Source organism: Rattus rattus, chromosome 1 (assembly GCF_011064425.1).
Source record: "Rattus rattus isolate New Zealand chromosome 1, Rrattus_CSIRO_v1, whole genome shotgun sequence".
Classification (NCBI taxonomy): Eukaryota; Metazoa; Chordata; class Mammalia; order Rodentia; family Muridae; genus Rattus; species Rattus rattus.
In genome coordinates, this window is record NC_046154.1 from 24641265 (window position 1) to 24663582 (window position 22318).

A 22318-nucleotide genomic window follows, 5' to 3' on the forward strand; every position below is an offset into this window, starting at 1 on the left:
GATGCTTGAACTTAGAGCTGTCAGCACCGAAGAACAAATAAATCACGAGACACCTGGCCAGGGCACAGGTAATTTGCCTGAGCCGAGTCTGCAACACTGACGTGAAGAACCAAGGCAGGTAAAGGTATCTGTCACTAAGTCCCAGGACCTGAGTTCAACCTCAGAACCCAGAAGAGAACCAGCTTCAAGTTACCATCTGCCCTCCACACACATGCCTGCCTGCACACATACGTGCACACACACTCTTGAGCAACACACACACACACAAACACCAAATAAACATAAATAAAAACAAAGAAACAGACTATTTGGAGGGACAAAGACGTTTCTTTGTTCTCCGAGTCCCTGGGTCCATGGGGTTGAAGGAAAGTTTGAGGTCACAAAAAATAGAAAATAATCCTGTGTCAGAGCGCACCCATCCACTGCATCCCGAGGAGCCATTCCACAACCTTTGGTCCCCACCTCCTGGGGGCAGGGCCCTGAGTTTGTGGGCACCACAAAGGCTGCTGTGTGTGGCTTCTTGTTCAGAAGTCCTTTGCAGGGACCGTGGTTCTCTTCCAGCCTCTGCTCTGGCTGGACATGGCTTTTGGGTCCATACCCTGCTGAGCTGCCCACGGCGATCCAGGCCCCATATGTTACAGCTGCATGGCTTCCTGCTCTGCGGTCTGGTCCGAGGATGCTAAGTACTTTTCCTGGATGCCCAGGGTGCTGAGGGAAGGCATGTTAAGGCTTAGACACAGCAGAAGGGGGAATGGCTTCCACAGGAGCTGCCCCCTTCTGACGCCCACACAAACACATCTCTTCTGGCCCTCCAGCTTGTGTGGCACATGCTCTAGAGTCCCTGTCACTCCCTTTCTCTTCTGTGAGGTCACGAGACCTACGACCGTAAAAAATGGACAGAGCCCCCGCTCCCCTCCACCCCCGCCACCACACACACCCTATAGGTGCTCAGTATGTAGTGTTACCTCATTTTTCCTACTCTCCCCCGCTCTGGGACGGGACACAGATCGCATCACAAAAGGAGAAGAGCAGACACTACTGACACTGGCCGCACATGAGCCATTGCCTTGGCAGTCTCCGGAGGGATCACGTGTCCTACTGCCACTATTCCGGACACTTGTCCTCAGGGGCCTGACACATATCTAAATTCCCATCTCCAGCAACCTGGGCAAATGCTGTGTCTCTAAGGCCATTGCCCCGAAGGACCAGGCCCTTCCTTCCTGCCTCTCAACAGCATCTGACCCAAGGAACACACAAACTGGTCAGATCCCAAGTCCAAAGGCCCAGCTGCCCTTCACATAGCTCTGGTTGTCCAGTGGTGCCCTTAATCCCAACTCCTCTGCCAGCTCATCCCTTCTAAAGGTAGACCTGTCCCCTCGCCACTCCACGGTCACTGTCACTAACTGTTCCAATTTACCTCTTCCATATTTTTCACCCAATACTCCTTTCTCTATTACTCTCCTTTGTTATTTTTTGAGACAGGCTCTTACTTTGTAGCCCAGGCTAGCCTCAAGTTTTTAGTAATCTTCCTGCCTCAGTTTCCCAACAGGCATGAAACCTCATGCCTGGCTCCTTCTCTCTCCCACTACATATGTCATCTAGCAAGACTGTAAGAACTCTGCTGCCCTGACTACACCCACCAAGTGCATTTCCACACTCAGGGCATTTCCTAAGATGGGCATTAGCTCTCATTGAACCGGGGAGGAAGATCAAGAGTTTAAGGCTAGCCTGCACTACACAGGCTGTCGTACGCCAGCTAGGGGTAGAGAGAACCTGTCTCAAAACACCAAAATAAATAAATCCTTACCCTTGAGCTAAGGGCAGAAGGCAAGGGTGCTATCCTGGGCTACACCCCAGCGCTCCATTACCGCCACGCCTCCTTTCCCTTCCCCTAGCGCTTCTTTTCCTTTAAATGGAAGCCAGCAGGCAAACACTGCACTTCTCTCAACAGCCCCACGCCATTTCGTTTTTAAGCTTCTGTGTCTGGGCTCTTCTATTTGTCCTTCCCATGTCCATCCCTGAGGATACGAGGAGAAATGGAAGTCAGCTCCCACTGCCGCAGACATCAGGGCTTCCAGACTTCGCTGCTCTTGAACCCCAAAGCAGTAGCCATTGGCTTTATCCACGGCCTGTAAGACTCGCTGGATGCTGTCCTTGTCCTGAGCAGAGAAGAGAAGTAACTCAATGAGCAGAGTGGCCTGGAGAGCTGGCCATACCTAACTGGCCTCCTCTGACTCTTACGGTATTTCCACACAGGACAACCTTCCATTCCCCAGGGGCCCAGATTAGAAGCTCAGCTCCTCCGTGCAGTCCCTGCCTAGGGTCTTCTCCTATGGGAACACCCTACCATCCAGAAAACTGACTCACTGTTCTCTTCCTGGGCCAAGCAGCCTTTATGGTGAGAAGTCAGTGAAGGTCAATGTACCCTCAGTGTCTGGACAGAACCAGTTTCAGTGAGGCACTGACAAATACGCTGTTTGGCCTGTAACAGTTTCCTTATCCATATACAACAGTAAGAATAGTCCATATATCTCAATGAAATATGCAGACCAAAATAACGCATGCTCAGCCCTCAGTACCGTGCTAGTAGGGAAAGCCTTCGGCAAGCGAGGGCTAGCATGTGCTAGCATGCACACACTCTTCTCATGCTGAAGGAGCCAGGTGTGGTATTAGAGCAGTGGTTCTCAGCCTTCCTAACCCTTCCACTGTGGAGCGCTTTTGGGGCCGCTTGGCAGGAATTTGACATTGGGCCAGGACAGGGAAGTTAGCTCAGGCAGGAATCTGATTCTAGGGTAGAACAAAGAAGTAGGCTTCAGGCAAGAGTATGACTTTGGGCTAGGACAGGGAAGTGGGCTCAGATATCTTGGTCATCCTGATAAGCCCTTAGTTACAGTGATTCAGGGCTCTGTTTACTGCCTTGCTTGTTCCCTATTTGAGTTTAGTGCCTTGCTTGTTCCCTTGACCTAGAACTGACCTTATTACTCGCATGTAATTAAAATGGTATAAAAGCAGATTGGGGAAAATAAACCTGCTTCAGCCCCAGAACTGGCTGGGGTCACTCTACAATGTTGTCTAATTTTAATCCTCACTCCCGTGCTGGAGAACCTGCTGACTGAGCTGGCTTGGTCATTCCACCCTTTAATCCAGTTCCTCATGTTGTGGTACCCTGAGCCATAGAATTATTTTGTTGCTACTCTGTAACTGTAAGGTCGCTACTGTTATGAATCGTAATGTAAACATTTGATATGGAGGGCATATGTTATGTGACACTCAAAGGGGTCACAACCCCCAAGTTGAGAACCACTGAGTTAGAGGGAAAGTTAGCTCAGGCCCCCACTGCAGGAAGGAATCTAAGACCACAATGTCTCCTGGGTTAGTTATCTCTGCTTTAAAAAGTTGAGACAGGCTGGAGAGATGGCTCAGCGGTTAAGAGCACTGACTGCTTTTCCTGAGGTCCTGAGTTCAAATCCCAGCAACCACATGGTGGCTCACAACCATCTGTAATGGGATCTGATGCCCTCTTTTGGTGTGTCTGAGGTCAGCTACAGTGTACCTATATGTAATAAATAAATATTTAAAAGAGAGAGAGAGAGACACAGAGGCCAAGGGCCACTCTGCAAACTCAATACAGCCGCTCAGCTACATATACCCCTTGGTTGGTCGTGGGTCACCTTGGTGGTGACTCTGGACTCAGGCATGTTCATTCACACACACACACACACACACACACACACACACACACACACACACACACACACACACACACACACACACACACGGCCTGGTGACTCAGAATTGGCAGGATTAAAGCCTGCTCTTTGCTTTTTACTGCTTTTCACTACTCCCGACGCTGAAAGTAAGCCAAGGACAGACCCAGGACATCAAGTCTACGTTCTTGGCCTGTCAGAGCTGCAGCCACCGACCGGGAAGAGATCTCTTACTGTCCAATACCTGGATGTTCAGTGGGATGAAGGAGACCAGGCTGTAGTCCTCGATGAGCTGCACTAGCTTCTCATTGAGCTGTCGGTAGTGACTGAAGAAAGGGTCGGATGCCAGGTGGTCCAGCAGGTAGGAGAGGTCCAGGACTTCAGTGTAGTAGTCCAGGTTGAAGGCTAAGAAGAGAACCAGAGTTAGGAGCCGCTGACACTAGGCTAAAGGGCTCAGGACCGGAGCAGCTGAGGACATAACTCAGAGACAGACAGACACGACTGCATTTGTAGGACCTTGAGTTCTAGTTTAGCATCCTAAGGGGGATTAAAAACCATACCCAGGGTTGGGGACTTAGCTCAGTGGTAAAGCCCTGGGCTCGGTCCTCAGCTCTTGGAGGTGGGGGGGTGGGTGTCATAACCAATTGGCTTGAACAGAATAGGCAGTGGTGAGCTAGCCTGGACACATGCGGTGCGGGACTACCGACAGCCCTGTGAGAGGAGAGAGACCCAAAGCCTGGGGCTGTGTCTTCTATTTCTTGGTCATTATTTCTCTGAGACAGAGACTCCCACCTCCGCTCTGGCTGGCCTTCCACTCCCTGTGTGAGCTGCCCAGTCTGGCTCTCACAGCTGTTCTGCCTCAGGCTCCTGTGTGCTGAGAGTAAGGGCTTGAGCTGCACACTGCTCCCATTCCTCACACCCACCAAGACACTCGCTGGTGCAGTTAAATGAGTTTACTAAGAAGAGAAATACTGTCCGGCAGTGGTGGCACAAGCCTTTAATCCCAGAACTTGGGAGACAGGTGGACCTCTAGAGTTTAAGGCTAGCCTACGTTACAAAGCAAGTTCCAGGACAGACAGGGCCACACAGAGAAACCCTGTCTCTAAACAAACAAACAAAAACAAAGAAAAATACTCTCTTGACCTGGTAGGGCAGGCTGGTAATCCCAGGTACAAGAGCAGCCAAGTCAGCAAGGTTGAAAGTTCAGGGCTAGCCTAGACTACATAGTAAATTTAAGGTCAGTCTGGGCAGTTTAGTGAGACCCTAATCAAAATGAATGTGCTGAGATTGCCCATGCACACTGACATCTGGAGCCAATCCTGACAGGAGGTCAATCTCTGGGACCCACACAGGGAAAGGAGAATCAACTCCACACAAGCACATGCCACCCCCATAAATGAATTAATTTAAAGGGGCAGCCTGAGAGGTTAAGAGCACTTGCTACTCTTCACAGGACCTGAGTTCAGTCCCCAGTATCTCCATGGGAGGCTCACGATTGCCTGTACTTTAGCTGCAGGGGGACCAGTTGTCCTCTTTGCATATCACATAAGAGGCTGGCCTTGAACCCAGTCCTCCTTTCTCCCTCTCCCAAGCGCTGGGATTATGGACACGCACCCCCACGCCTGGCTAACGTGTCAGTAGGCAGCCATGTGGACAGGTCTACCTTCGGGGCTGTTGTGAGGACTAAGCCTTGTAAACCCTCCGCCTGCCCTGTACAGAGACACTCACTGGTTGTGTACACCAGAGTCAAACAGGTACTGGGAAGGATGCTTAGCCCTGCTTCACGAAGGTTGGTCAGTCCCTGGGGGCTTAGCTTACACACTGGAAGGACTTAGTAAATGCTGTCAAACTGAATTGGTTCAGTCCAGCAGCAAGGTCTCCTGGGTAAGGCACCTTCCCTTCCTGGGCCACAGCAGATGCTCTTACACCAGGCTTTCGTACTGTGCAGTTCCCTAATAAAAGGAAAACACACCTGACGGCCGCTGGGCTCCATGGTCAGCAGTCCCCAAAGATGAGCTGAGAGACTTGGCTGACATCCTTTCATGGACGCCGCAGGCAAGGACACTTCCATGCCACACCACCCCCTTCCCCACCAGGCCACAAGACATCAGCTTTCTTCTCTCTATTCCTTTATGACTGCAGAGTTTAAGGAGCCCATGCTATTAGCACAGCAGAGAGAGAATCTGGCAGAAAAATATGCTGGCCATTGCAACACCACCCAACTCCCAATAATTTCCCGCCTCTTGCCATGGGAGGATGCAGGAGTAAGGTGGTCAGCTACAAGTCAGACCCTGCGTCTGCCTCGTTCTCAAGACTTCCCATCCTCTAGAACATAGAAGGATAAATGTCTGTTGTTTTAGCCACTAGGTTGATGGTAGTTTCATTCTAACAGCTCAACTAGGACAACATTGCCTCTACTGCACAGGCTAGAACAGTTACCCAAAGTCGTGAGCCATGGCCTCAGAGCAGTGAACTGTTACCCACTCCCTTCAGCCACCCACTGCACTGTCACCTCGTTCTAACTCCCTTAAAGCCCCATCTGTAGCTCATGGTGCACAAAACAAATGGTCAAGAGTCAGGAGTGCAGTGAGGCAGCTTCCCTCACGCTGCAGGCAGGGTCGCTTACCCAGCTTCCCATAGTGTTCAATAAGGTCCATCTTGGAGAGGAGGTTGACATGGGGCAGTTCCACATGCAGCATGGTGGCCAGGGAGGTACACAGTACTGAGATGAACTTGGCTGGGTCTGTACAGTAGTGAGAATCCACAAGGTGGACAGCAGTCAACTGTGAGCAGAAGGGACAGGGTGAGAGGAAGACTGACCTGGAGTGGGAGGAAACTTCTGGGCTCACGGGTCCCTTGTTAGACTGGCAGCCTACGGATCCAGTGAATGCCTCAGTACGGTTCTGCCTTTATTTCCTTGTACATGTGTGTGCTTGAGACAGGGTTTTAAGGCCTGGAACTCATGATCTTTCTGCCTCCACACGCCACGTGCCGGAGTTCCAGGCTTGTGTCACTTTCCCTGACTCTTAAATTTAATAACCCGCATCACGTCTTCCTCCCAGAAAATATGGGGCAATTTTACCATTTTGTCCTTCCTACTATGCTGAGGACCAAACCCAGGGACTGTGGTCTCTGCTTGTTAGACAAGATCTCTACCATTGAGCTAAGTAAATCCCCAAGACCAAGAGGTCTCTTACATAGAGGGTTTCAACCCCGCCCCGCAGTGGGCAAAGGGTTCAAATTACACCGCCGCGTCTGCCTCTCTCTTTCATTGCACTTTTGCACATCAACTAAACAATCACTGAACCACTTCTGTGTAATCACTTTCACTGTTTTTTAAAAATCCCCAATTGAGAACACATTCATTTTAGAGATGACACAACTGAGTGAAAGGACTTTCCCAGACCATAGAGAGAGTTGGTGGCAGAGCTAAAATTCTCTCTCAGAAAGTTTGTTCTGTTTCAAACTTAACTCAGCCTCTATCTTGCAGTGTACTTTGGGGGCGTGGCACCTATCTGCCTCTCTGTATGGGATTCCATCTGCATAATGGGCTTGCCCTACCCAAGACCCTACCCTCAGGTCCCACTGAGCCATCTGGGAGAAGATGCTGCGTAGGGCGGTGTGGTGCGTGCAGAGCTCCACTTGGCCAGGGCAGTCGAAGAGAAAGTAGTGGCCTCGCAGGGGCTCCAGCTTGGCACGAAGCCAGTCTAGGTTAGCTTCCAGGTACTCCATGCAGTAGAGCAGGCCACCGTTGGGCCCAAGGCGCAGCGCGTCCATTACGTCGCCCAGACCCACCAGCTCGCCCACGTCCACGGCACATTCATAAGGCAGTCCTTCGTTAGCTGGGTCCAGGTTCACCACCGCCACGCGCCGCCCCAGCGCGCGCAGGAACTCACTCATGCCCAGGCAGTACGTAGTTTTCCCTGAGCCCGGGGGCCCGATCACAGCCTGCCCGAAGGCTGTAGTCGGGGCGGCCCCCGCCATGGTTGGATAAGCAGCCCACGGTTGCCTCCCTAAGTAAGCCAAAGAAACCCAAGCAGAAAAACGAGCAAACTACCCGGCAAGGAAGGGAAATGCTCCAACTTCCGGATTCCGCCGGAACTTGCCTGGAGAGGAAGTCCCGCCTACAGGACAGCGGCATAGGCTGTGGTCACGCAGCCGCATTTCTCCCTCCGCTGTGTCAGTCTCAAGATATCCCAGGCTTCACTAAGGCAGATTTCCGTGCCGGGTAAACTGGTTTATTCTCGCGCAGATCCGTTCCTAGCTAGAGGGTAGAGGTGGTAAGGGACCGCCGACCCTCTCTGGATTAGTGCTCTGGTCCCTTTTCCTCGATTCATGGAGCCCTCCTTCAGACAACCCCCAAAACAGACTTGATTGTGCCACAGGCCATCAAGATCTTCAAGGTTCTGGGGCAAACCCAAACAAGCACGAGGGTTCAGAGACCAAAGAAAGGTCTTTAGGCACAAACACCCCAGGAGCCGGAGGGGCTTTTTGTGAAATCATCTTTGAGGTAGAGAAACAGTGGGCACGCTCAGGTCTGCACATATGAGCCTGCTGCCTAAAGGGCTACTCCCAAGCTCTTGGCTGCTTCAGGTCCACTTGGCAAGACCCGGGTAGAGGGCTATGTCCTTGCAGCTGAGTCATCCTGACCAAGGACTTAGCCTCACTCAGGCTCTGAAGGTCTGTCCAAGGCACAGCTAGAACCTCTCACAAAAGTCATATCTGTCCGAAACTTCATGCTGGTGGGTGGCTGGCGCCGGAGCAAGGACTCCCTCTGGTCTTGGGGCAGAGGCTCATCATAGATTGTGGAAATGAGCCCCAAGCCGGTTCCACGGGGCCTCTTCGGTTGCTCAAATGGCTGTAACTTCTCTCCATGGTATCTGGATAAAACAGGGCTCTTGGTGAGAAGGCTGCTCTCTTCAAACTCCAGTAAAGAGGTTGGCAAGAGACTCCACACCTCTGGTTGTACAGAACTGTCTCCTGCTGATTGCGCTTGAACCCAGGCAAGGCAAACCCTCATCACTGAGCCATGCCTCCAGCACCAAAGACAGAGCTGTATCTCTGGGATTCGGGTCTCCGACCTCTAGAGAGTTGTGTCAACTGTCAGGAACCTGGGAATTTGCATTCCCACAACAGGCTCCCTTATCAAGCCCAAATTCAGATTTGAGGAAATTACTTCCCTAGGGGCCCCATGATCCCTTTGAGTTGTAGGATTGGGTTTAAAATGAAAATAAAGGGCTGGAGAGATGGCTCAGGGGTTAAGAGCACCGATTGCTTTTCCAGAGGTCCTGAGTTCAATTCCCAGCAACCACATAGTGGCTCACAACCATCTGTAATGGGATCTGATGCCCTCTTCTGGTGTGTCTGAGGACAGCGGCAGTGTACTTATATATAATAAATAAGTAAATCTTAAGGACAGAGGCTTAAAAAAAAAAAAAAGAGAACAGGGTCATCTATCTATGTCTGCTATGAAGTTGTTCATTTAGGGGTGCCCATCCCATCCCAAATGCAATGGGAAGAGGGAAACCGAATAGCAGCACAGGGGGATTATGACCTAGGGAGTCTCAGCTGCACTTACCCCAATCCACGCTTGCATCTAGGGTGCTGGCCATCCCCATCCAGGGCCTCAGGCACCCCGGAGCACCTACTACCTAGGCCCTGGCCTTCAGCCCAGCCCTGGCGCTCCATCACCTTCCGGCCAATGCCCTGCAAAGGAAGCAGTGAGAGTCCAGAGAAGTGGTTCAAGTGTGACATCTGGCGCATGTTCCATTACTTGGGAGACAGAAGCAGGAGGATCTGAGTTCAAGGTCAAGCTGGGCTACCAATGGAGACCCTGCCTCAAAGGGCATAAGGGACGTAAGGAGAGGAAGGAATGAAGGGAAGGAAAGAAGGGGGGGGGGCCTGTTCCTTGGGGCAGGAGGAGAAATGGGGGAAGAGGGAAAGGCGTTGTGGTTAATCATGCTCGCTTACCTTGGTGTGGCGCTCAAAGGTGCCGACTTGGCGTCCTATCACAGAGCCATCTTCCTGACCTTCACGGAGTCTCCGTTCCAGGCGCATTTGGACAGAGTCCCGGGCATCCTTGTCTCCACCATCTGAGGGACCACAACCCATCTTGTAAAAGGGTCCCTCTCCCCAGGAGATTAAGGTTCCTGGGTCCCCTCTCTGATTCATTTTCACAATGTCCTGTAATCTCTTTTATAAGCTTGTGAGCTCAACAAGAACAGGAACCACGGCTCTCCCAGATGAGGGGCAGTGCAGGGAAGTCAGAGAATGACAGACGGCTCAGCAGTGCACTGATCCTCCACAGGACCTGGCACACGGCAGCTCGCAACGGTCTGACTCCAGTTCCAGGGGAGCTGATGCCCTCTTCTGCACTGGCACTGTACCAGGCACATGGTATACTTACATGCAGGCAAAACATATATTTGTATAAGACAAAAATAGTAAATCTCAGCTAGGCAGAATGATGGCAACATGCCTGGAGACAGGTGGATTTCTAACTCAAGGCCAGTCTGGTCTACAGAGTAAGTTCCAGGAGAGCCAGACCACACAGAGAAACCTGACTCAAACAAACAAAAACCATTAAAAAAAAAAAAATCGGGGTTGGGGATTTAGCTCAGTGGTAGGGCGCAAGGCTCTGGGTTTGGTTCCCAGCTCCGAAAAAAAGAAAAAGAAAAAAAAAAATCATCGGGCTGGAGAGATGGCTCAGTGGTTAAGAGCACCGGACTGCTCTTCCAGAGGTCATGAGTTCAATTCCCAGCAACCACATGGTGGCTCACAACCATCTGTAAAGAGATCCGATGCCCTCTTCTGGTGTGTCTGAGGACAGCTACAGTGTACTTATATATAATAAATAAATCTTAAAAAAAAAAAAAATCCTAATCTAAAAAAGGACAAGGAAGCATGGCATACATCTTTAATCCCAGCATTTGAGAGGCAGAAGAAAGAGGATGGATGTCCGAGACTTTGAGGCCAGCCTGCTTGGCATAGCAAGTTCTTGGATAGCCAGGACTACACAATGTCTCAAATATCAGAACAAAAATTCCAGGTTGTTTCTCACTTCAGAATTATGAGTTGACCAAAAGCCAAGGTCCTGACTACTTAGAGTCTGTTCAGCCAGAACCCACCAAGGGGTGTTCTCACAGTCCTGTCACAGAGAGGATCAAGAGCCTGCCGACAACAGTGCTTCCATTCGACTACAGGTAGGAGTACTCTCGGCAGAGATGGTGAGTACAGTCAGCCTCTCTGTACAGCTTCTGTGCCTGAAGGCCCACAGTTGGAAAGTACTCAGAAACCAACCGCATCTGTACCGACATGCAGACTCCCCACGCCCACCACTATTCCCTAAGTAATACTATTTGCAGAGCACCCATATTCTAGAAAGCATTGCAGATAATGTGTGGGTTCCCTCTGAGTCAGGTCCTCACTCTATAGCCCAGGATGGCCTCAACTTTGCAGTGATCTTCACACTTTACTTCCCCAGTGCGGGAATCCCAAGTGTTCGTCACACCATCATGGCTGCTGAGTAACTATATTTTTCCTGGTGCTGGAATTGAACCCAGGGCCTCACATATGCTAGGAAAGTAGGAGTGAGCTGTAGGCCCAGCCCTTGATAACTTTTTTTGTTTGTTTGTTTTTTCCAAGATGTTTTTTTTTTTTTTTTTGGTTCTTTTTTTTCGAGCTGGGGACCCAACCCAGGGCCTTGCGCTTCCTAGGCAAGCGCTCTACCACTGAGCTAAATCCCCAACCCCCAAGATAGGATTTCTTTGTGCAGCCCTAGCTGCCCTGGAACTCACTTCATAAGTCAGGCTGGTCTCAAACTCACGAAGATCTGCCTGTCTCTGCTAGGATTACAAGTGTTCACCACCACCGCCTGGCAATAATCTTTCTGAGAGAAATTATTTTAAGTATGCTTGAGGATGTGTGTAGGTCTAATCAGATATTAGACCACCGTGTAAGAAAGCATTTGCAGATTTTGGTGTCTATAGGGGTTCTAGAACATTTCTCTTGAGCACACTGGGAATGAGTGTGCAGTGGGTTGCTCCTGGTTCCCTGACTTGGCCTCTGACAAGATGTGGCTGGATACAGGAATAGGGCACAAGATCCTCCCAGGACTGCCACCCCTGGTTCAGTACCTTTGTCATAGTAAACGCTCATGTCCACGTCCCAGTCGTCAGCTGTCTGCTCATCAAAATCTACAGGGATAAAAGCATCCAGAGGCATGGGTTAGCGACTCTGAGTTCTTTGGTTCTTGGACTGGGATCAGTCCCAGGACCTTGGACAAACTGAAAAGGCTCTACCACCAAACTCTATGTCCCATCCCAATGACTCCCAGATGTGTTTCAAGCTAAATCTAGAGTTAGGCAGATATTCCAGATTCTATTCCACCAATTCCTCATCAAAATAGGAAGACCAGGCTGCATTACATAGGAGGGAAGCCATTTCCTAGCTTTTTTAGACTGTCAGGAAATACATCATGTGGAGCAGAGACTCCAACCTTGGTTTGACAGCCATTGCCTGGGCACCAACCCAGGTCTGGATCCTAAACATCCCCACAGACCCACGTGTTAAAGGCGTAGTACCAGGTACAGTGGGAAGTAACCGGATCTTTAAGAGGGGGAACTTCAGGCTGGAGAGACAGCTCAGTGATTAAGAGCACTGACTGCTCTCCCAAAGGCCCTGAATTCAAACCCCAGCAACCACATGGTGGCTCAGAACCATCTGTAAAGGGATCTGATGCCTTCTTCTGGTGTGTCTGAAGACAGCGACAGTGTAATCACATACAGAAAATAAATAAATAAATCTTTTAAAAAAAAAAGGTAGAGGGCTGGAGATGGCTCAGCGGTTAAGAGCCCCTGACTGCTCTTCCAGAGGTCCTGAGTTCAATTCCCAGCAACCACATGGTGGCTCACAACCATCTGTAATGAGATCCGATGCCCTCTTCTGGTGTGTCTGAAGACAGCTACAGTGTACTTATATATAATAAATGAATAAATCTTTAAAAAAAAAAAAAAAAAAGAGGTGGAACTTCATCCATGCCCTCACTAGGGTTTGTGAGACCCAAGTTTCTCTTCCTTCTCTCTCCTCTGCACCCAGCCATGAGGTGAACAGGCTTCCTGCACCACGTGCTCTGATTATAATGTGCAGCTTCACCACAGGCATAAGAACCAACTGCCAGGCCTTGAGACTTCTCAACTGAGCCAACCCTTTTCTCTCTCTTTTTTTTTTTTTTGGTTCTTTTTTTCGGAGCTGGGGACTGAACCCAGGGCCTTGCCTTCCCTAGGCAAGCACTCTACCACTGAGCTAAATCCCCAACCCCTCTTTTCTCTTTAGGAGCTAATCCATCTCCGGTATTTGTTCCAGTAACCACAAGCCGACTGATGCCTGGCCTTACCTCCTTCTTCCTCCTGCCAGAACTGAGCATCCGTGTAGAAGACGAGGCCAGAGCCACCCTTCTCCCACTTGAGCTCAATCTCCTCCTCGAAGAGCCGCTCAGTAGTCCGCTCCTGCCTGGTCACATCCTCGTGCAGTGCTTCATGTCGCTCCCACTCCTCACCCCGGTCATCGTCCTGGGAGAAGAGGAGGGAGAGGTGACCTGTACCTGACTTCCTAAAAGGAAGGAGTTTCTGGGCCCAGAAGGGGACATGGGACCTGGACCTCTGCAGGGTGCCTTCAGGAGGCAGCACATTTAGACCTTAAAACCCTGGCCGCCCTACTCACTCTTATGTGCTGTGCTTTAGGCCAGGCAGTTCCTCCCGCACTCCCTTTGCTTCTCTACTTGATTACAGCCTCATGCTGAGTTCTGCAGCCTACACAAGGCCTACTTAACACACAGTCTCTCACCAGCAGTGTTAATCTGTCCATGACAGTTAAGCCTTTCTCAATTACATCATGAAAAAGAAGGGACAGGACAAGTGTTATCTCCTGCTGGTCAGGCCCTTCCTATAACTGGGCTCCTGGAATCACCCCAGTGCCCCTGAGAGGTAAGTGCCATTACTCCCATTTTACAAGAGGGAGCCTAGGTTCAGACGTAAGGTGACTTGCCCCACAACACTATGTCAAGGACAGCAGAACCAGCAGGCAAACCTAGGACGTCACCCCAAATAGCTTTTCTGCACTTTCTCATTTCAACATTCAGGCTCTTTAGGGGCAGGGAATGGCTAGGAGATTATCTTTAGATTTGAGTACTAATCCTTGCTACAACGTGCCTAAGTACACTTGTGGAATGACCGCATGAGTCTTGGCCTGACTCTTCGGGTTCCCATCCTGGTTAAACCCTAAGGTGCTACAGGAACCAAGGCTGCAGAGCTGGGAAGGAAAGGAGGTAAGGCCAGGTCTCAGGTGTAGTCAGAAGGGACGACACCAGAGCTCAGAAGCTCAACCAATCAATAAAAGGCTTCACAACACACTCCATCTTACTTCATTCATGGAGAAAGGAGATGAAAGCAGAGGGTGGAGAAGCCTCAAGAAGGCAGGGGGCTCCCACCCTGACTCTACTCCTGCTTCCTCACATGCTCTTGGGTAAGTCCTTACCCATCGCTCCCTCAGTCCCTTCATCTATGAAAAGGAGCCTATGTACGGAAGACACACTCACATCTTCCGAGCCAGACTCCTCTTCCTCTTGCCCTTCATCCTCAGGCTCATCCGTGGAGCTTGCTGCTGGATCTTCCACGCAGGCTCCCTGGGGGATCTCCTCCCCGTCTGCTGTGTACACATGCTCTTCTTGCTCCACAGTCTCTGAGTCCTCATACAGAAAGGGCACATTGCCATAGCGCCGGGAGGAGCCTGTCTTGGGGAACTGGAGCTGGAGCTGGGTAATGATTCGAGGTGGTAGACGGCAGGACCGGATCAACTCTAAAAAGACCCGCAGGGGCGTGCCCACATTGCCATTGGGCATCAGCACTGGTGGATTTAGCTCTGGGAGCTGCCTCAGGTCAGCCAGGGTAAAAGCTTCATTCTCCACCCTTCGACTCTGTAGCTCCTTCCGGGTCTTAAAGGGAAAGGACCCCAGATCTTAGAGAGGAGAGAAAAAACTAGATGTTAAAGCCCTAGACGAGGGCTGGAGAGATGGCTCAGCGGTTAAGAGCACCCGACTGCTCTTCAAGAGGTCATGAGTTCAATTCCCAGCAACCACATGGTGGCTCACAACCATCTGTAAAGGGATCCGATGCCCTCTTCTGGTGTGTCTGAAGACAGCTACAGTGTACTCAATATATAATAAATAAATAAATCTTAAAAAAAAAAAAAAAAATCTTTAAGCCCTAGATGACTTTTAGCAATATTCAAGCCAGAAGTAAATCACGATGATATCTATGAGGTCAGCACACGCAACAAAGTGAGGCAGGAGGATCTTGAGTTAGAGGCCAGTTAGGCTAAAACATACTAAGAAGTCTTAAAAATAAAAGGCTAACAAGATGAATGTACCATAAGTTGTCCTCTGACCTCCACACTGGTGTCGTGTGTATCCTCTCCCGCCACAAATAAATGTAAACTAAATACTCGGTTTGTGTATATGCCTAGGTGTATATTCCTAGAGGAATACACAAGTCTCTTCAACACTTGCTTCCCGATGACCAGCTTTTATTGGTACTAGGATAGAAGCATCATCTCTGAACTATATTCCAATCCCGCGCTGTCTCCAGTCCCCACTTCACATATCTGGTATTCCAGACACATCAAACCATTTTTTTTTTTTTCCGGAGCTGGGAACCAAACCCAGGGCCTTGCGCTTGCTGGGCAAGCGCTCTACCACTGAGCTAAATACCCAACCCCAACCATTTTCTTTTTAATGTGCACTGATTGCTGTTTTGCCTGCTTGTATGTCTGTGTGTTGGATCCACTGGAAGTGGAGTTACGGACAGTTGTGGGCTGCCATGTGGGTGCTGGGAATTGAAACCAGGTCCTCCGGGAAGAACACTCAATGCTGAGCCATCTCTCCAGACCCAATTTTTATTTATGATGGTTTGTTTCTTTATTGTGTGTGTGCACATCACAGTGTACCCATGGAAATCAGAACATAACTTGCTGGAGTTGGTTCTCTCTTTCCACTATGTAAGTCCTGAGATCCAAGTCAGGTCTTCAGAGCTGGTAGCAAGCACCCTTACTTGTTAATCCATCTTTCTTGGTAGCCCAGGATTGTTTTGAGAAGTAAGAAAATGATGGGCTGATCAGATATAGTGGTATACACTTATGATCCCAACATGGGGGGCACAGGCATGACCCCAAGGCTATTTCTTTTGTTTGTTTATTTTTTGAGGCAGGCTCTGTCTACTCTGAAACCAGGCTAGCCTTGAACACAGAAATCTGCTTGCCTGTCCTAGGATTAAAGGGGCTCACTACCACAATTTGTTCAAGGTCGTTCTATTTTTCATAGAGTTTGAGGCCAGCATAGACTACATGAGAGAGACACACACACAGAGGCAGCTCATGTTGTATGCCTTGAAAGGACATTGCTCCTAAGACTGCCTAAACCATAACCTGAGCATGTATGCACATACATACATACATACATACATACATACATACATACACACACACACACACACACACACACACACACACACACACACACACACACACACACACACCTCCTTCTGGGAAGACGGCTGCTCAGAAACTGTCCAACCCTGAGCTGATACCAGTTTTCATTTTTATTTTATATTTTATATTTGAAACAGGATCAGACTACATAGTCTTGGCTGGCCTGGAACTCACTTTGTAGACCCAAGCTAGATAAGAATTAAAGAGCTGTACTTGCCTCTGCTTTCCAGGTACTAGGACTAAAAGGCATATGCCACCAATCTTGTTAATGACTCTTAAAGCCGAGGATGAACTGTTTCAAACTAGTGTTTTAAACCTCTCCATTTGGCATTTTAAAACACCTGGCTTCCTTTTCCCCAGTGGGCACATTTGTGCCTCCCCCGCCTCTGTGCCTCCTTCGGCCTACTGCTTAAGACCTGCAGTAAGCCCTCACCTCTAGAGTTCACGCTTTCCTCTGCAGAGTCCTCTATGTAGCCCTGGCTGTCCTGGAACTCGCTCAGAGATACTTCTGCCTCTGCCTCCTGAGTGCTGGGATCAAAGGCGTGCCTTAGCGCGCCTGGTTCCAAATTTCCTTTTTAAGAAATCATGTCAGGGGCTGGGATTTAGCTCAGTGGTAGAGCGCTTACCTAGGAAGCGCAAGGCCCTGGGTTCGGTCCCCAGCTCAAAAAAAAAAAAAAAAAAAAAAAAAAAAAATGTCAGTGCAAAACCAACCCCTCAGAGAAATGGTTCTAAGAAGGGATAAATTTGAAACTTATGTATATAGGTCTCGGTTGTTTCTTTGTTTTGCCTTTTAAGTCCCTGAGTAAAACTAAACATGCAAATTGGGCTGAAAACTTGTACCTTTGTCCGTAACTAACTTAAGTCTAGTCCATTCTTGCTCCCTCTTACCTGAAGCCTCAGTGGGTAGCCTAAGCCTGCGGATGAGACAACGGCCAGGAAGCCAGGTCCCCTGAGAGTCCAGCCACCGGCGACCCGAGTACATGCGAAGCAGTCGCTGAGCTTGCGCCACTCCCCTCACCGAGACGATGCAGCAGCAGGTTCGGGTCTGGACCGCAGCAGAGCCCCGGGCGGGGACAGCGCGGGCATCGGAGGCTGTAGGCTGGGCGGCATCCTCAGCAGCAGGGTCCGGGGCAGCTCCGGCGGCGTCCGGACTCGCCTGCGGAGGGCCCCTCTCGGGCCGATGCCGGTAGTGGAAACACAGAAAACCTCCGCCGCGCTGTTCTCGGAATTGGCTAAAGTAGCTCCGTAGCTGAGCCGAGCGTAACACAGCCGGGATCCCACTCACCACCAGGTAAACCGCCGACTCTTCGTCCAGCTCCCTGGGCGTCGCCATCTTGGACTGTCACATGACTGCTGGGCGTCAACTCTCGCGAGAACACCACGTCCGACTCTGGAGTCGGGGTTTGGTGAACGTGGAGTCTGTGACCGTTTGGTTCTTCAAACTTTGTTTTAGCTGCTCTTGGTCCGAAACTGTGTGTCCAGTTCCATAGAAGATGGAAAACTCGTGCGATGGGCTGGGCTGTAGCTCAGTGATAGCTGAGCCAGCATGGGGCAGGCTCTAAGGAGGAACCAGTGTGGAGAACCGGGATGCTGAGCCGGAGGTGGCGGGAGTCTGATGCAAGAATGGACTAAAAGTACCAACCCAGCCAGGGCTAAATAATGAGTCTGTCTCTAAAATAAAACAAAGGTTGAAAAAAAAAACGGGCGTGGTGCCTCCCGCCTTTAATCCCAGCACTTGGGATGCAGAGGCAAACAGATTTACGTGAGTTCAAGACCAGCTTGTTTAACATAGTGAGTGTAAGACTGAGACAGGGCTATGTGGAGAGGTCCTGTCTTGGGGCGGGGGACGGGGGAGATGAAGAGATGTCCCAGCAATTGAGAGCGTTTGCAGCTCTTAAAGAGTACTTGGGTTGGACTCCCAGCACCCACATACAAGGCAGCTCGCCCATCCGTAACTGATTTCATGGGGTTGGATACTCTCCTCTGACCTCTAGAGGGACCAGGCACATACACGTTGCACATAGAACCATGCAGGCAAAACTCTCATATAAAATTATCTTTAACCAAATATATATATATATATATATATATATATATATATATATATATCCATTCATAAACATGGAAAACTATTCCCAGAGCCAAACCGTTTTGCCAGCAATGGTCTACCTCCGTACAAGGTGTTTGTGTCCCTCACAAACAGTATAGCTCTTGTGATTGTTCTAAGTGCAACGCCTGTGTGCAGTGCTCAGAGTGGCCAAAGGAGGGCGTTGGGTCGACTGGATCCATTTTTAAATTTATAGCAAATGCAGCTTTGCCCTTCAACTTCCTGTCACGGAGGAGGGAAAGGTTCATGAGACTCTCACCCCTCTCTAAGAATTTTTATACAGTTGATGGTTGACGGGTGGTGTGTTTCTGCTCGGATGAAAGGGTATTCTGGAACTCAGATGCCTAAGAACCAAGGGAAAAGGTATCCCAGTGGAAGAGCATCCCGGGCCATGGGAGCCCAGGAACCACACATCTCCGAGAGGAAGTCTTCTCAGCAGAAGCATTTCAGCTCCAAAGGGAGGGTATCCCCAGCTGAGCTCAGGAGCTCAGGAACCTCAGCCCTGGTCCACATCTTCCCTTCTTCCCTTCTCTTCACGGCCTCTTTTCTTCTCATGAAAGAGTAGTATTGGAGGGTCCAGGGATTGGTGGAATTTCAAGTCCTGAGCTTGGGGAGCTCAGAGATCGGTGGCTTTTTTTTTTCATCCAGTTTTCCCTGCATCAGGCCCCTGGATTAGGGTGGGAAGTCCTTCCCAGCCGCAGCTGGCTTTGGCTGAGGTCCCATGCCTAGAGAGGCTGGAGAGGAGGTGCTGTCACCGTGAACAGCTCTCGGGGACAGCTCATGCAGTGGTGTTTCACCAAAGTTGAGACAGGGAAGAAGGTGTTGCCACCGTGGACAGCTCCTCATAACCGCAGGAGGCTGAGGCAGGAAAGGTGTCACCGTGACACCTGCTGAGGTGGGAAAGGAAATGCTCCAATGTGGACAGTTCCTGTGATGGCTGCAAGCTGAGATAGCGTGGTGCCATTTTGACAGAAGCCGCCATTTTGACAGCCCTATGGGGGTATAAGGGGTATAGGAGCTGGTGGTCACTTTGAGGGCTTTTGCAACACAGTTTAGGGATTACAGTGGGAAGGGTTATTGTGTAGCAATTAAATTGAAACATTCTATCCTGGGTGGATAGTCCTTATGACTCCTCCAGTAAACAATGGAGTGTGGAGAGATGACTTAGTGGTTAAGAGCCAGAGGACACAGGTTCAATTCCTAGCACCCACAGGACAGTTCATAGCTACCTGTAACTCTAGTTTCAAGGATTCTAATGCTGCCTTCTATTCTCTTTTTTTAAATAAAGATGTATTTATTTATTTATTATAAGTACACTGTAACTGTCTTCAGACACACCAGAAGAGGGCATCAGATCTTATTACAGATGGTTGTGAGCCACCATGTGGTTGCTGAGCCATCTCTCCAGCCTGCCTTCTGTCCTCTTGAGGGTGCCAGCTATGCACATGATCCACAGATAAACTTGGAAGCAAAACAATACATACAAAACAAAATTAGAGGGGGCTGGAGAGATGGCTCAGTGATTAAGAGCACTGACTGCTCTTCCAGAGGTCCTGAGTTCAATTCCCAGCAACCACATGGTGGCTCACAACCATCTGTAATGAAATCTGATGCCCTCTTCTGGTGTGTCTGAAGACAGCGACAGTGTACTTATATATAATAAATAAATCTTTAAAAAAAATTACAGATAAAGTAGAAAGAGCAATTCTACACTCTTGATCAATGGAGTGGGAGGGAGACAGAAAGGGCAACAGAAAAGTTGAGAATTATGAGAATACATTATATACATGTGTAAAAATGTCAGACCGAGACTAATGTGTAAGTTACATATAGTAATAAAACATAAAAACAAGGGCTGGAGGGTTGGGGATTTAGCTCAGTGGTAGAGCGCTTGCCTAGCAAGCACAAGGTCCTGGGTTCCATCCCCAGCTCCGAAAAAAAAAAAGAAAAAAAAAAAAAAAAAAAAACAAGGGCTGGAGAGATGGCTCAGTGGTTAAGGGCACTGACTACTCTTCTAGAGGTCCTGAGTTCAATTCCCAGCAACCACATGGTGACATGGTGGCTCACAACCATCTGTAAATGAGATCTGATACCCTCTTCCTGTGGCCAAAGACAGCTACATTGTGTTCATATATAGTAAATAAATAAATCTTTTTAAAAAAAACCCATAAAAACAAGCCAAAAACCAGGGCTGAGACATGGCTTCATTTGATGGAGTACTTGCCTAGCATGCGTGAAGCCCTGAGGTCAGTTCCCAGTGCCGCAAAAGCCACGTGTACTGTCTGTAATCCTGGTGCTTCAGAGGCAAGAGAATCAGAAGTTCAGTATCCTTCTTGGCTGTATATGTTTTTGGTCTGCTTTGGTGTGGTTTGGTTTGGTTTTCAAGACAGGGTTTCTCGGTTGTCCTGATACTCTGTAGACCAGGCAGAGACTGGAGACTTGTCTCTGCCTCTCCAGTTCTGGGATTGCCCCCAGCCCACCCCCAGCTGTATAACAAGTTTAAGACCGGTTTGAGCTCATGAGACTCTCAAAAAAAAAAAAAAAAAAAGTCTTGTATGTGTTTGAGACGTTTCGATGTTTTGACAGTGTAGTTTGACCAGAGCCCTGTGACCCCGCACAGCAGTCAAGAAAGGGACCCCAGACTACTCTGTTCTGTGTTCTGTGTTCCAGAACAGAGTTTACTGCAAAGAATCAGTTCTACTCACTGGACTTATGTAAGAGACATGTGCACCTTGTTTACCTGTGATGAAACCAGACAGATTCCAAATTCCAGTTCTTTGCCTCATAAAAGCTTAGTTGACCTTCTTATCCCCGCTAACCAAGCGTTGAACGAGCGTCCTTTTCTTTTTCCCTTGCGTTTTGGACCTGAGCGAGCTCTTTCCTCTTCTTCCTCAAAAGCCCCTCCTGAGAATGGGCCGCATTCAGAGCCAAGTATTTCCCATTTCCTGACCCCATCGACCTGTCATGCTTCCGCTGCTTGCCCCATTCCCTCTCCCTGAGCTTTTCCTGGCCCGTTCGCTCTCTCCTGTGAAAGAAAAAAAAACGTTTTTGCCCATGAGACCTTGGAGATGTCGTTGCCAGGTCAGAGCCCTCCTCACTGCAATGGTTCTAGAGCCCCCGTAATTGCAATAGCTCCTTTCCCCCTTGTTAATAATCCTAAACCCCCTAGATTTGTTTTCTTTTTCTTCACTTACCAGTGTATGCCAGCAGATGTGTTCACACGGTTTTGTGAAACATTAGCATTGTGTACTAGAAACCTCAGGCTAGGAAGTCAGAAACCAGAATTGTTTCGTTTATATAAAGTTCAAGCTTGCAAAATGAAAACAAAATTTAGGGAGGCATAAATACACATTTTTTAAATCAGAATAGAAAACCAGGGCATGCAAGTGATCTCAGCACCCGGGAGGGTGGGGTAGTAATTTTACTACAAGTTCAAGGCCAGGCTGGGCTACAGAGCAGGGACCTGTCTCAAACAGGGGGTGGGGCGGGTAAGGTGAATGACAGAAAGAAAGCAAAACTCAAAGAAATTATTAACTGAAATCCAGGGCAGTCATTGGCTTTGGGGGCAATGAGGAATTGAGAAAGAGCCCTCAAGGTTGGCGGAGGTAATTACCGGTGCCACAAGGGCAAGAGGTGTTATGCTGTTATTTTTGTATCTAGTAGATATAGTTTGTAAGCAGTTTTTTTTTAATTATTTATTCTTACTTATTTATTTTGGTTTTTTTTTTGAGACAGGGTTTCTCTGTGTAGGCTTGTCTATCCTGGAACTCACTCTGTAAACCAGGCTAGTCTCGAACTTCCTCTGCCTCCCAAATGCTGGGATTAAAGGCATGTGACACACCACTCAGCTTATAAACAGTGTTTTGTTTTTTTTTTAAAGATTTATTTATTTCTGTTTTTTATGATATGGGTGCTTTGTCTGCATATTTGTCTAAGCACCAGAAGAGGGCATCGGATCCCAATT

At 49.1% G+C, this 22318-nt stretch overlaps 2 protein-coding genes across 2 annotated transcripts; both read right to left on the minus strand.

Moving 5' to 3' along the window:
- Positions 1 to 307: 307 nt before the first annotated feature.
- Gpn2 (GPN-loop GTPase 2) lies at positions 308 to 8042 on the minus strand. The gene is made up of 5 exons (XM_032896519.1): positions 7281 to 8042; positions 6334 to 6490; positions 3952 to 4112; positions 2029 to 2159; positions 308 to 708 (listed from the first exon to the last, which is right to left on the minus strand). The coding sequence occupies exons 1-5, from the start codon at positions 7689 to 7691 to the stop codon at positions 636 to 638; spliced, it is 933 nt and encodes a 310-aa protein (XP_032752410.1). The 5' UTR covers positions 7692 to 8042; the 3' UTR covers positions 308 to 635.
- A 99-nt stretch (positions 8043 to 8141) lies between these two features.
- Gpatch3 (G-patch domain containing 3) lies at positions 8142 to 17593 on the minus strand. The gene is made up of 7 exons (XM_032896520.1): positions 17136 to 17593; positions 14302 to 14720; positions 13102 to 13276; positions 11843 to 11902; positions 9678 to 9799; positions 9286 to 9413; positions 8142 to 8587 (listed from the first exon to the last, which is right to left on the minus strand). The coding sequence occupies exons 1-7, from the start codon at positions 17578 to 17580 to the stop codon at positions 8371 to 8373; spliced, it is 1566 nt and encodes a 521-aa protein (XP_032752411.1). The 5' UTR covers positions 17581 to 17593; the 3' UTR covers positions 8142 to 8370.
- Positions 17594 to 22318: the final 4725 nt, after the last annotated feature.